The 13,242-nt window shown below is 46.1% G+C and overlaps 1 protein-coding gene across 1 annotated transcript in view; it reads right to left on the reverse strand.

Moving 5' to 3' along the window:
• Positions 1-7,347: 7,347 nt before the first annotated feature.
• Positions 7,348-13,242, reverse strand: part of Gosr1 (golgi SNAP receptor complex member 1) — a 58,441-nt gene continuing 52,546 nt past the window's right edge. Inside the window, exon 9 of the mRNA XM_048793422.1 lies at positions 7,348-7,605. Coding sequence (XP_048649379.1) covers positions 7,592-7,605 — 14 coding nt within the window. The 3' untranslated portion in view covers positions 7,348-7,591. The remainder of the gene's footprint in view (positions 7,606-13,242) is intronic.

A 13,242-nucleotide genomic window follows, 5' to 3' on the forward strand; every position in this document is an offset into this window, starting at 1 on the left:
CCTCCCTCTCCCTCCCCCTCCCTTCCTCCCCTTCTCCTTCCTCCCCCTCTCCTCTTCCTCCTCCTCCTCCTCCTCCTCCTCCTCCCCCTCCTTCTTCTTCCAGTTGTAGGTGGACCTTTATTTTATTTATTCATTTTTATGTGGTGCTGAGGATGGAACCCAGTGCCTCACACATGCTAGGCAAGCGCTGTACTGAGCTACAGCCCCAGCCCATCTTGCAAGGTCAGGTGCCTGCTGGTTAGCCACACCCAGAGCAGTTACCATCAGCATTTTCCTCCCTGTGCACAAGGTCCCTCCCCAGGGTTCCTCACTGGCTCAGAGCTGTGGGGCAGACATGGTTCCTGACCGTTGCCCATGTTTTGCAGTCTCCTATTGGGTTATTTTAAAATCCACACTTTTAGTTGTCCCCACCTCCCTTCGTGGTGGGGACATCTTCCTGCCTTGAGTGCCTTTTGGCACGTACACAGCTCATCTCTGTTGGTCAGGCCGGCCACTTCCCTCTCACCTCCTGTAAGTCAGGAGGCTGTGAATTATTTTTACGCTCTGGTGTTAACTACATGTAACTTCCCCTCTGCTCTCCCCTCCAGCTGCCTCTCTTACATCCCAATTTTACATTTAAGGCTACCTACTGTATTCTGAAAATGGACCACCAGATTTTCTATTTCTCATACTGGGGGGTTGGGGCAGGCTAAGGTGACTGTAGTCTCGTCCTCACTGTTGTCATGGAGATATCCTCATTCCATTGTTCTGGGTCCCTGTGGATGGTTGTTGAGTTGACCTTCAGTCTCCTATTGATGCTCTGGCCCCTCATACACTTATAGATAATTTAGTGTTTCCTCCTGAATCCATTGGGAAATAGCTGAGGCCCTCCAAACACAATAATTCTACATAAGTGTAGAATTATTTTTTTTCTCATTTAACAAGAAGTCCAGGGCTAGGATGTAGCTCAGTGGTAGAGTACTTGCCTAGTATGTCCAAAGCTCTAGATTCCATCCCCAGCACTGAAGGAAAAAAAAAAATGTCCATATATGGGTAACCTAGGGAGGTGAAATGCCTCCATAGTGTCATCATTCATGTCTCAAGTACCTTCGGTCCTCTTGCTTCACCAACCTGACCCACAGCTTTGGTCCTTTTGCATTCTACCTCATGGCCACAGGATGGGTGCTACAGCTCCAGCCATTTCAGGTAGCAAGAAGGAAGAAAGTGGGGAAGGCAAAAAGGGTACATGAAAGCTGATCAGTTTTCCTTTATAGAGCATTCCTGGAGATTCCATCTAGAGGCTTCTGATTTATATTCTTTGACCACAACTGTGTCATATGAACACCTCTAGCTATAAAGTTCCTGAGTAGCAACTAGTGCTTCAACTAGATGTGAATTATCAAAGTATTAGTTAATTAATATATAAATGAAAGTATCAAGTTAAAGTTCAAACATAGAAAGAACAGCTACAGAATGTCAGACACTGCTGTGTTTGGGGAACTTACAGTTTAGTATCTGGGGAGATTAAACAAATTAATTCATAATCACAATCTATGGTAGTGTTACCAAACCCAGGCCCAGATGTTCATCCCATGGGGAAAAAAACAAACAAACAAACAAACAAACAACAAACAAACAAACAGAAAACATCCAAGAGCCATGTGCTGGGGAGAGAGAGAGGATTTATTGAGGGGCCAAGAATGAAGAACTGGGTGCTCTGCTCACAAATCACCCTCTCAAATCCAGGGAGACGTAGGACAAGAATAATCAGGGCCGGGTGCCTGTAATCCCAGTGACTCGGGAGGCTGAGACAGGAGGATCATGAGTTCAAAGCCAGCCTCAGCAATGGCGAGGTGCTAAGCAACTCAGTGAGACCCTGTCTCTAAATAAAATACAAAACAGGGCTGGGGGTGTAGCTCAGCGGTCGAGTGCCCCTGAGTTCAATCCCTGGTAGCCCCACCCAGTGCCAAGGAGGAAACAAAATATAATGAGGGAGAGCTGGGTACAGTGGCACACACTGAGGTCCCAGCTCCTCAGGAGGCTGAGGCAAGTTCAAGGGCAGCCTGGGCAGCTTAGTGAGACCCCACCTCAACATAAAATTTAGAAAAGGGCTGTGCATGCAGCTCAGTGATAGAGCACTCCTGGGTTCAACCCAGTCCTTCAAAACGATGATAATAATAGTGAGAGAGGGATGGGCTGATAAAGATGAGGAATATTCACGTCTTTTCTGGGAATAGGTGGAGATCTCTCAGGAACTCGTCCACCTCCTTTCATGGACTGGCATTTCTGGTCAAGGTGGTGGCCAGGTGTCTTTTTTTGTTTTTGGTGCTGGGGATTGAACTCGGGGGCACTCAACCATTGAACCACATTCTCAGCCCTGTATCGTATTTTATTTAGAGACAGGGTCTCACCGAGTTGCTTAGGGCCTCGCTTTTGCTGAGGCTGGCTTTGAACTCATGATCCTCTTGTCTCAGCCTCCCAAGGTACTAGGATTACAGGCGTGTGCCACCGAGTGGCAGGTGTCATAAGGGGAGGAGAAAAGCTAGGCAAGTCAAGTTCCAGTTCCAGACAAAGCATTTCTCAAATGATCCACTTGTCTACACGCAGAGCAGAGTAGAAATCTGGTGCAAAGTTTAAGGCAGCAAAAGAGACACAGATGCCAAGCCTCTTCACCCCGTTCCTGTCACCCATGGGACATCTGCAGGCCCGAGCAAGAGTCAGTGTTTTCAGCCAAAGTGAACTTCAAGTCCCTGGGCACCTGTCATCACCATAACTCACAAGCCAGAAGTGTCATCCGCAGCAAAGTTCGTGGGAGGCTAAAAATGTACTGACCAGCTGTGTGACCTCCAAATTAGTGATTTTAACAACATTTATGAGCAAGTTAATTTGAAGGGTTCATTTAGGATTTTCTCTGGTAACAGCAGGTGTTGGAAGCACCTGTGAGAAGCGGTAATGGGGGGACCTAGTACAGGTAAGGGAATCAGGAGCACTCTCCTGGAGGAAGTGGCGGTGACACCAGGTTCTGAGGAAAACTTCCAGGTGTGGAAGGAGTGAAGGTGTTGAGTTGGGGCTAGTCAATGGCTGGCATGGGTCAGGTCAAGGTGGAACAGTGCTGGGCTCCCCTTATAGCCACCAGGGAGGCCAGTTAGGGAGCCTGGCTCACACCCAGTGCTTAATCTCTTAGTATAGGGGGTTGGTGACAGTGATGGGGTTGACTGATGGCTCATTTCCGATGATAAAAACCATTTAAAGAAGAAGGAAGAATAGGCAGGCATGGCGGCTCACACCTGTAATCCCAGCTTAAAATGAGGAAGAAGAGGAGGAGGAGGAGTAGTATTCAGATCATCCATGTCTACATTGGAAACAAACATGGACCCTCATTCAGTCCAGTTCTACAAGCTCACACTGAAAGCTGCCACATGCCAGGTCATGATGGGCACAGGCAGGAGCGGTGTGACATGTAGCTCTGGCCTTGAGGAGCTTTTGAGGTCTTCAGGGAGTCATGTGATGAACCCAGCCTAATTCCCTCTTAAGATTGGGAGCCATCTGGTCACAAAGTCATGAAAAGTTAATTTCTTTTTTACTATAAATTACTGTGATTTCTAAACTTGCTTGGAATGCCTGCCGATGCCTTGAACTCACCCATGCCTGGCTTTCCCTGACCAGATAACGACCCTCTCTGAAACTCCAGTGGCGCCTCATAAATTCTGGTGTTGGGATCTAAATTTACTCCCTAACTTGAAATGTTGAATCATTTAGACCATTAACCTCCTACCTGCCTTTGTATTATGCTTGTCAAAATCCTGTTATCTGTAAGTTCTCAAGACACCCCCATTTTGCAACTTTTTGTGCTATAAAACCATGCTCCTAGAGAACTTGGGTACTGTCCTCTAACTCAAGGATTTTGGGAGAGACAGTCCTGGCTGGAATTACAAGCTTGCTTTAATTTGATTTAAAATTGGAGTCGGTGGTCTTTTCTTTGTGTTGTGGCTTAACAGCATGGGGAGCCGACCATCTGCTGGGTCTGTAGTGACCACTCCAACAGGGGGACAAGGAGGTAGGCCTTAGTCCTGTGACTGGGAAAAGGGTCCTGTCATCCAATAGGTCAGAAAAACACTGAATTATGGGCTGGGGCTGTAGCTCATTGGTAGAGCACCCACCTCGCATATGTGAGGAACTGGGTTCTATCCTTAGCATCACGTAAAAATAAATAAAGATTTAAAAAAAAAGACTGAATTAAATCAAACTAGACTTGACTGGAAGACTTCTCAGAGCCTTTGGGATGAAGGACACCATGAATCCCAAGAAAGAGTAGATATTCAGTATTTCCAAAATTGAATGGGCTGCCAAGCTCTTTCTTTGAAATTTTCTTCTAAATCTGCTTTAGATTTCCTGACCCAACCATTTCTCTGTGTTATTTAAAACCCTTAAACATCCTTTTTAAAAGGCTGTGTAACACGTATAATTCATAACCTATTTTCTTATCTGCTCCCTCCCCTTTCTGGGGATGTAAGTGTCCAGTTTTTCTCCCTTCAGTTGTTTTTCTATAATTTAAAACAGGGCTTAAGCATTAAAGGGAGCAAATTCTGAAGGTGTTTCTGAGCAGGTCTTGCTGCTGCTGCTGGTTGGCCGGGCTCCCAGATCTCCCAAGCCAGACAACAGCCAGAGCCTCCCCATAGGGGCACCTGGCGAGGTCGCCATGGCAACCACAGGAGGGAGGAAGGGCAGATGCTCGAGGGATGGGGACTAGACAAGGAAGCCCAGGCCTTGAGGTTGACCAGACTAGACTGTTGGGGGACCTTTGGGGGATGATGGCCTTTACTGTCTTCATGTCTCTGGGGAGCACCAGGCTACCACGGGTCAGAATCAGAAGGATTCTTCTTCCCAGGAGCCAGCTGGATCAAAGCTCAGGCTGAGAAGTAGCTTAGCTTCAGGCTGATCAGCCTTCATTCCTGCCTTGGTGTGAGCCCACATCTCCAAAGCTTCTTTAATTCTTTCTTATTGGATGGAAATTTTTTCTTCTAGAAATTTCTCAATTTGGTTTGAATTGTAGGTTCCTCCAGGAAGTTGTAACAAGGATCTCTTTATATATTGGATTCCTCAGAGGAAGAAGTTTCTAGGTGAGAACACAGCAGGCCCTGGCCTTGCACTCCCAGCAATGCAGCTTGTAGAGGGACTGTGGTGCAAGGACCCCTGTCCCCAGAGGCCCCTATCTGATGGTGGAGCCCTCACCTTGACTCTCAGACAGCCGCCCAATTCTGTAGAGCATCTCCTCTCCACGGAAATTGTCTGTGTGCCCGGGGCCATTGTGAGATTCATTCTTCAATTTACAAAACGGGGGTGCTGGGGGGTGTGGCTCCGTGATAGAGCGCTTGCCTAGCATGCACAAAACCCTGGGTTCAACCCCCAGTACTGCAAACAAACAAAACTACATAAAAACCAGGCAACTTATATATGCCAAACTGCACACAGTGGCCAGGTGGATGGGCAGGAGGATTGAGGAGGTGATAAAGGCTGCCTTTGGGTTTTTATTTCATAACCCTCGTATCATTGGAAACTTCCAACGAACTTTATCCCTGTATTACTTTTATAATTCATAATTTAATTAAAAATAGGAATTTATGAGGGAGGAAAAATTATTCCCTTTAATCCATTAGCTGAAACAATCAATGTGAATATCTGAGCGTTTGTCTTCCAGGCTTTTAAGAAGGGATTTGTTTTGAATATAGAGCAGCAGCCACTTTATAACGAAAGGGCTCAGCTAAGTGCTCTTTGCACAGCAGCCGGACTTTGCTTTTAAGTCACAGACCTCTTCCGTTTTCCTGGGGCCCACCCTCTGCAGATGCACCAGCCTCGCCAGACCAAACAGTCTGGAACCCAAGGTGGGGATGCAGCAGGCGTGGTCGGAGGGGCTGGAGGCCCTTGGAAGCTACTCTCGGAGCTTGGCCTGACTGAGCCAGAATCCTGAAAAGCTCCCGCCCTGTGCATTGTCCCAGGGAGTGTCCCAGGGGTCACATCTTCCTGACCTTTGCTTTGGATTCAATTCTGGCTCTGGGTCCTCACCTGAGAACTGGACTTCGGTCAGGCCCTGATTGCCAGTCTCCTCTGAGTCCCACTCAATTGTCTTTCTTTGCTGTAATCCTAACTGTGCCCTCTTGGGACCCCAGCTGCAGGCAGGGCTGCTTGGTCTAGTGGGGACACCGGGCTCTTCAGATCCTCTTCCTTCCTCTATGGAAGTGGAAGCCCCTTTCCCTGTTGCTGAGCCATTCTGCGGACCTGTGGCTGTGCCAAGATGTCCATTTAAGGGGCAATTGAATGCTGGGAAGTGTGTTCTGGGACTGAACCTGGATCTGAGAAAAAGCCAATGTGATTTGTTTTCACCACTAAAACCAGATCCTACTTTGGGAGGCCTAGCTCCCTCCAGGTGGTTGGCAAGTCAAGAACTTCTAGGGTCCCAAGACATTCCCTGGGGAGGGGAACACAGTTCCAGGCTGCCCTCTAGGGGAAACTGAACTCAAGCACAATGAACTCGTGTTTTGATCGTGACCTCTGGGAGCTGCTCCTGGGCTGGTTAAACAGGCAGGCGGTAAACACGCACCCAAGGCGATTAGCACGTGGCTCCCTGCACAGCGGGTTTAATTATGAGCATGACTTAATGATAACAAAATGTGGGGCAAATAGAGGGGGAAAAAATCTGCCCCCCACCCCAGTGGCCTCCACAGCTCTTCCAACTGGGTAGGGTCCCCTCTCCCTCCTGGGTGATTTTTCCCCAGGGCTGGATGTTTTGTTTCTTCCCTAATTTCATTTGCATTACATCATTGATACCAACTCACTGTGGCAAAATTGGAAAATGTAAAAGGCATAAAAAAAAAATCTTCCCCCACTTCATAGCCTCGCCACTTCCTCTCTCTCTCTCTCTAAGCAGCTTACAGTTAGTTGTGGCACTTGCCGCCATCTGAACTCATCTTATTGACTTCTTTATTTCCTTGTTGACTGTTTCTCCCCACCACACCCCTAAGTCCTATGAGAGCAGGGACCTCGTCTGTCTGTGCCCAGGCTGTGAGCCCAGGAGAGGGCCTGACCACAGCAGCCGCCCTCCTGCATGGCTGATGGATGAGCGCTCAGGTGAGGCTACCTGTTTCTAGCTCTTCCCTATCCCGAATTCTACACCCCAAATGTAACAAATTGTTTCAGGTCAGGTGTGGCTCAGGGAGGCTCTGGATGCCAGAAGGCACAGAGAAGGTGGATCCCATGAAGATGACCTGAGAGTCACATGCCTACCCTGAGTACTCCTGAGAGGGGCAGAGTGAGGGAGGAGGAAGGGCTCCTGTCAGATCCCTACTGTGGGGGACTGTATCCTCAAAACCCTTTATTTTATTTTTTTTTGTCCAGGAATCAGAGAGGTTCATTGACTTGCTCAAGATCTTGCAGCTGTTCCTCAGTGGAGTTAGGACAGGAAGTCCAGATGCAATAATAATAAGAGAGCCATCTTTTAGAAAAACCTATCAAATCAGAATCAGGGGTTACATTTTCAGAAGGGTTTCAATTGAAAAGAAGCTCCGAGGCACGTCTCAGGGGATTTCAATGCCCTTTGCCTTTGGATGTTCTTCTGTCAAAAGCCTTCGTCTGTGTGTTAAGGAAATGGATTTCATAAGAGTGAATTCAACAGGGAGGTCTGGCAACCTGGTTAACTGAGACAAAGGTCACGGGAGTTTATAAAGGGTGACCCCTCCTTGAGACTTCTGCTGTCTGACTGGTTTCATATGAATTGGCCTTTATCCATCAGAATGTAAAACTCTATGTTTGTTAAACATCTTTTAGAAAATTGTGAAACCATTGTGGGGAGGGTAGGAGATGGTAGTAGTTCTTCACTGACACAGGTTTACCACCTCCTTTAAACTAGATTCCACGTGTCCTTGCAAATTAAAAATGTACCACCCTGCCTCTCTTATTCCTTGTTCTTTCAAAGCTACAAATTGTCTCAGAGCAGCTTTTGCAATGATCCTTGCAGTCTGCACTCTCCCCACAGCAAGTTTACAAGTGGGATCCCACAAAGAGACTCCCGGGTTCTAGTTTAAATTCTGCAGGTCTTTCAGTGCCCCCACCTGGGCTCTTCCCAGGACAACCCCGGTGCTATCCTGTCTGCTCACCTACAGCTGCGGTCACCAGCACTCCCCAGCCAGGACTCTGCTGGGAACTCAACACAATAGTCCAAACCATCATTTTATGTTTTTGGTGCCCGTGACCACTGAGCTAGGCCCCCAGCCCAATTTTAATGAAAAGTCTAAGGGCTCCCATTTCTGGATTCCTATTCATGTTCTGGGAAGTTCGCTTCTTAAAGTTTCTTCAAGCTTAGTCCTAGCCTGATTTTGGCACTGAGTGTTCCTCTCCCATCAAGGGCAACGTCCCAGCTACCCAAGGAGCCTCTCCAAAGAGTCCAGTGTAGCAGCAGGCTGTTCCTGCTTTGCTCAGAGGTATCTCCCCCCGGGCAGGTGCAGGGAAGCCTGCGCACTGAAGGTTCATTCTTTGGAGGAGGCGAGGTCCTCAGGGGTAAAAAAATCCACTTCCCTAAAGTTTTCTCTCTGCTAGCAGAAGGAGGGATTCAGTGATGCAAACATTAAGAAAACCCTGGGCTGGGGACTGGCTGGGCATGTGACTGGAGAGGAGACAGAAGAGTTACCCCCACTACATACAGCTAGAGAGTGGGAGACAGGCAGACCACAGAGGAGTGGAATCCATAGCAGGTAGCAGATTTTCATTTTCACCAATGGTTTCTCATTCTCAATGCTAATCATCTGGGGAAACTCTTGGTGCCACTCTCAGAAGCTCAGTTTTGCTTTAACAGATTCCAAAGTAACATTTATTGAACATGTACAATGTATCACTTCCTTTCCCAGGTCTTTTGAGCTTCATGAGAACCTAAAAATTGGGATTAGTGTCCTCATTTTACAGATGAGAAACCAAAGCCTTATAACTGTTGGAGTTGGACAACAAAAATTGATTTCTTGCCAGGCACAGGGGTGCATACCTGTAATCCCAGAGGTTTAGGAGGCTGAGACAGGAGGATCAAGAGTTCAAAGCCAGCCTCAGCAAAAGCGAGGTGCTAAGCAACTCAGTGAGACCCTGTCTTTAAAGAAAATACAAATTAGGGCTGGGGATGTAGCTCAGTGATTGAGTGCCCCTGAGTTCAATCCCCGGTACTTCCCCCACTCCCTCCCAACAAAACAAAGTTTCCCAGCTTCAAGTCCTGTCCACACAGAACTCACCTCTCATTCCTGCCCCTTAGCTGCCTTTATCATAGCTGATTAAATTTTTTTTGTAGTTATAGATGGACTGAATGCCTTTATTTGTTTTATTTTTATGTGGTGCTGACGATCGAACCCAGTGCCTCACGCATGCTAGGCAAGCGCTCTACCACTGAGCTACAGCCCCAGCCCTACCATTGCCTTTGTTGATGTACTTATGAGCATTAACTCACATAACCCTACCAACATCATCAGGCCATAATTATGACATAATCACAGCAGCCACTTTATTATCCCTTTTATAGAGAAGGAATTGACCATTAGCGAGACCAAGAGAAAACTGTGAAAATCATATCTATGATTCTGGGTCTGATGCTCCCTCCTTCAAAACTGGATACCTACCCAGAATGCCAGGCATGCTTATCTCTCTTCTCCAGCTATTCAGGTGCCTCCAAGCTCCAAGTCCAAGGCAAGGCCTGCTTGCCCCCAAGGAGCAAATACTGTCACTCAGAGCAAGATGCTTTTTGCCTGATGTGAACACAGTCCTGTTTAGCTCTGGGATATGCTTCTGGGCATTAAAAGCTCAGCCCTGAAAGGGATCCTTTAGGCAATGTCTGCTGTTTCTGTGGCTCATCAGCCATCTGGAAAGGTAGATGAAGCTTCAGTGAAAGGCTGAGTTTTCCATCTATTCTTTTGGAGAGAGGCAGAATACTCCTTCCTTCACATATCAGCATTTTTTTTTGTACCAGGGATTGAACTTAAGGGCACTTACCCACTGAGCCACATCCCCAGACCTTTTAAATTTTTTATTTAGAGACAAGGTCTCACTAGGTTGTGTACAGCCTCTTTCTCTCAGTTGCTGGGGCTGGTTTTGAACCTGCGATCCTCCTGCCTCAGCCTCCCAAACTGCTGGGATTACAGGCATGTGTCACTGTACCTGGCTCATATCAGCATTTTTGGATTAACTTCTTGTGACTCTGGCACAGCCAGGCAAGAAGTGGTGACCCTTTGAGAGCAGCTTGTGGCCTGGAGATATTCAGCACCAAGGTCAGCGCCACACATGCAGCTGAAAGCCATACAGCTATAAAGCAGAGGTTCTTCAACACTGGCTGTGTGTGTGTGTGTGTGTGTGTGTGTATTTTAGCATCCTGGCTCCACTCTAATTGGATCAGAAGTTCTGGGAATAAGTTCCAGCACTCTTCCCAGTATGTTTTAAATGCCAAAATTAAGCAGGTGATTGTAATATGCAACAAAGATTAGGGAAAACCGCAGTAATGAATCCAAACAGGAAGTGGAGTGTCCCAAATATAGGCAGCACCAGGGGACCATGAGACGATGAGTTTAAAACGCAACTTGAGGGAGAGGTCATTTAGTTCTGCCTGTTCCGTTCTGCCTCCATGACACAATTCCTGGCCCACTCTAAATGGGTGAATGCTGATCTCTCCGACCTGGGGCCATCCTGACCTCTCTTCTTAGGATGTCCAGAAGTTCAGGAAGCAATTAAATATCCCTCTTGGCAAACTGGAGAGCACCACTGGGTCTTCAACCCATAAAACAGTCCCCAAACCATGACTCAGAAAGAAATCCTGAGGTTGTAGACTTAGTAGTCTGGGAATTGGCAGAATGTATCCTGCTTTCAAGATTTTAGAAAAGAAAACCAAGTGTTGTTTGGTTATTTATAATGAGATAAAAATAAGAAATTACTGTATAGTTAAAAAAAAACACAGGGTATTGGTTATATTTGAACAGTTAATCAGGGGTTGGGCATCTGCATGATGAAATTCAATGTGGCCACTGCAAAGCCTGTTGCATATGAAGATTAATGACATGGGAAGTTGTGCCTGTGTGTAGTGGCATCCCCTTTCTCCACAGAAAAGTCTTAACTGGGCCTCTCCAGAAATCTTCACCATGGAAGATTTTAGGACTGTCAGCAAAAGAGTCTCTGCAAAAGAGTTCATTGTAGATAAACTTCCTATTTTCATGTTGCCCTGTCTTACTTGGCCACTGGTCGGGAAGATACCAGCACTCCCCCTTACTAGTTTTTCACAAACGTATCCAGTATAGTAGTTTGTAGAAATGTGTAAACAAGGCCTCTGGCCTTGAGCTGGCTTCACAGATATGTCTATATTTTAAAGATAAGTTACCAATTGGGCTCCATGGTAACAGCTGGCAGGGGGAGGAAAGAAAGGGGAGAAGAAGCTCTCCCCTTCTCAGGTGTTGTCCTTGAAGGGTTAATTTGCCCAGAACAGTGAAAGAAAAAGCTGCTTTTATGTGAACTTCTGCAGACTGTGAACTTCTGAGCCCCTCCCCTTACATGCTGGGTATAAAACTCTGATGAAACTACCTGAACTCGGGGTTCAGAGGATTGATTGATTACAGCAAAATCTGTGCCCTTTGAACCTGGCTGCAGCCAAATAAAACTGTTTCCTGCTATGTTCTGTGCCTTACCTTGTCTGTCCCTAAAACATGTGCATAACATGAAAAAATCTGGTCACAAGACAGTATACACCATATTATCTCCCAGTTTTACATAAAACATTCATGTGTTTAGACATTTTTTATTTTTTGGTACTGGGGATTGAACCCAGGGGCACGTAACCACTGAGGCACATCCCCAGTCATTGTTTATATTTTATTTAGAGTTATAGTCTCACCCACCAAGTTGCTTAGGGCCTCACTAAGTGAGTGGCTTTGAGCTCACTATCCTCCTGTCTCAGCCTCCCAAACCACTGGGATTATAGGCATGCACTACTGTGCCTGGCTAGACATGTAAAAATGAATAATACACAGAGTAATAACAGCCATCGTGGAATGCTGGGGGAATAGAACATTTTTATTTTCCTGTGTGATCCATATTTTCTACAATAAACACATGTTAATTTTGCTGTTAAAAAATACTTACTTAAAAAAGCTCATATACTGAACTTTGCCATTTTCAGCAGGGAGTTCTAGGCTGAAATATATACAATTTCCTGTCAATGACATTCAAATTATGACAGCAATATACTTCCCTGGGATAAAGAACTTTTTTTCTAGTATTGTATTGCTGGGGAATAAATTCAGGGCTTTGCATATGCTAGGCAAGCCCTCTACCACTGAACTATATCCCCAGTCCTTTTTATTTTGAGACAGTCTTGTTAAGTTGCCTAGACTGGGCCTCGAACTTACAATCCTCCTGCCTCAGCCTCTTGAGTAGCTGGGATTTTGAGTGTGCACCATACACCCAGTCAAGAACTTCTTTAAGGAAAATGCAAGTGTTTACTTAGAATTAAACATCAATTTGGTAGAACGCTGCCTAGCCAATGAATTTTAATTTATGTGAAATTTGTATGAACTGATTAATGGGTTGGATCCCAGAGCAAGACCAGAATACAGTCACTAAGAAGTCTTGGAAGAGAAAGCAATTCTTGTTAGTCTCCATTGCTTTCTTAAAAGGACATGAACTTGGACGAGGTGCTTACCTGCCTAGGGTCTACAATACCTACAAGCCTACATCACATCCCAGGTGGGAAGCAGAAAGCAGACTGTGAGAAAGAAAATTAATCAAACCTTTGATCCAAGACAGGCTGGGAGAGCCCTTTTTAGATTCTCTTCATGGGTCACCTTCAGTAGAAAAGGGGCAAGAAGTCAGAAAGCTGCTACAGTGTCCACTTAAGTAGAAACCCCCAGTTCTGCTTGTCTTAGTGGAGCCATGGCCCAGACGTCATCATTGCCAACTGGGTGCCACCAGAAATGATTGACTATGATACGATGAGAAACGCTCACAGGTCCATTAATGGTTCGGTGCTCCAATTTCCTACCAGCGTGGAATTTCTGAAGTGCTCTTGGCTAAACAGAACAGTCTCTATCTATCCATTAAGAAATATGCTTTCAATACTGATGTTTTCAAAGTGGCTACTTCGATTTTTAAAGATGTAATTGAAATGATTGTAAAATGCAGTCTCTGCAGAGTGAAAGATCAAGAGTCCTCCCCACCTAGGACCTGCAGTCTGCTTGTTCTTTTCATCAGGCAACTGCT

The sequence above is a fragment of the Marmota marmota genome, unplaced genomic scaffold (assembly GCF_001458135.2).
Source record: "Marmota marmota marmota unplaced genomic scaffold, marMar, whole genome shotgun sequence".
NCBI classification, from domain to species: Eukaryota; Metazoa; Chordata; class Mammalia; order Rodentia; family Sciuridae; genus Marmota; species Marmota marmota.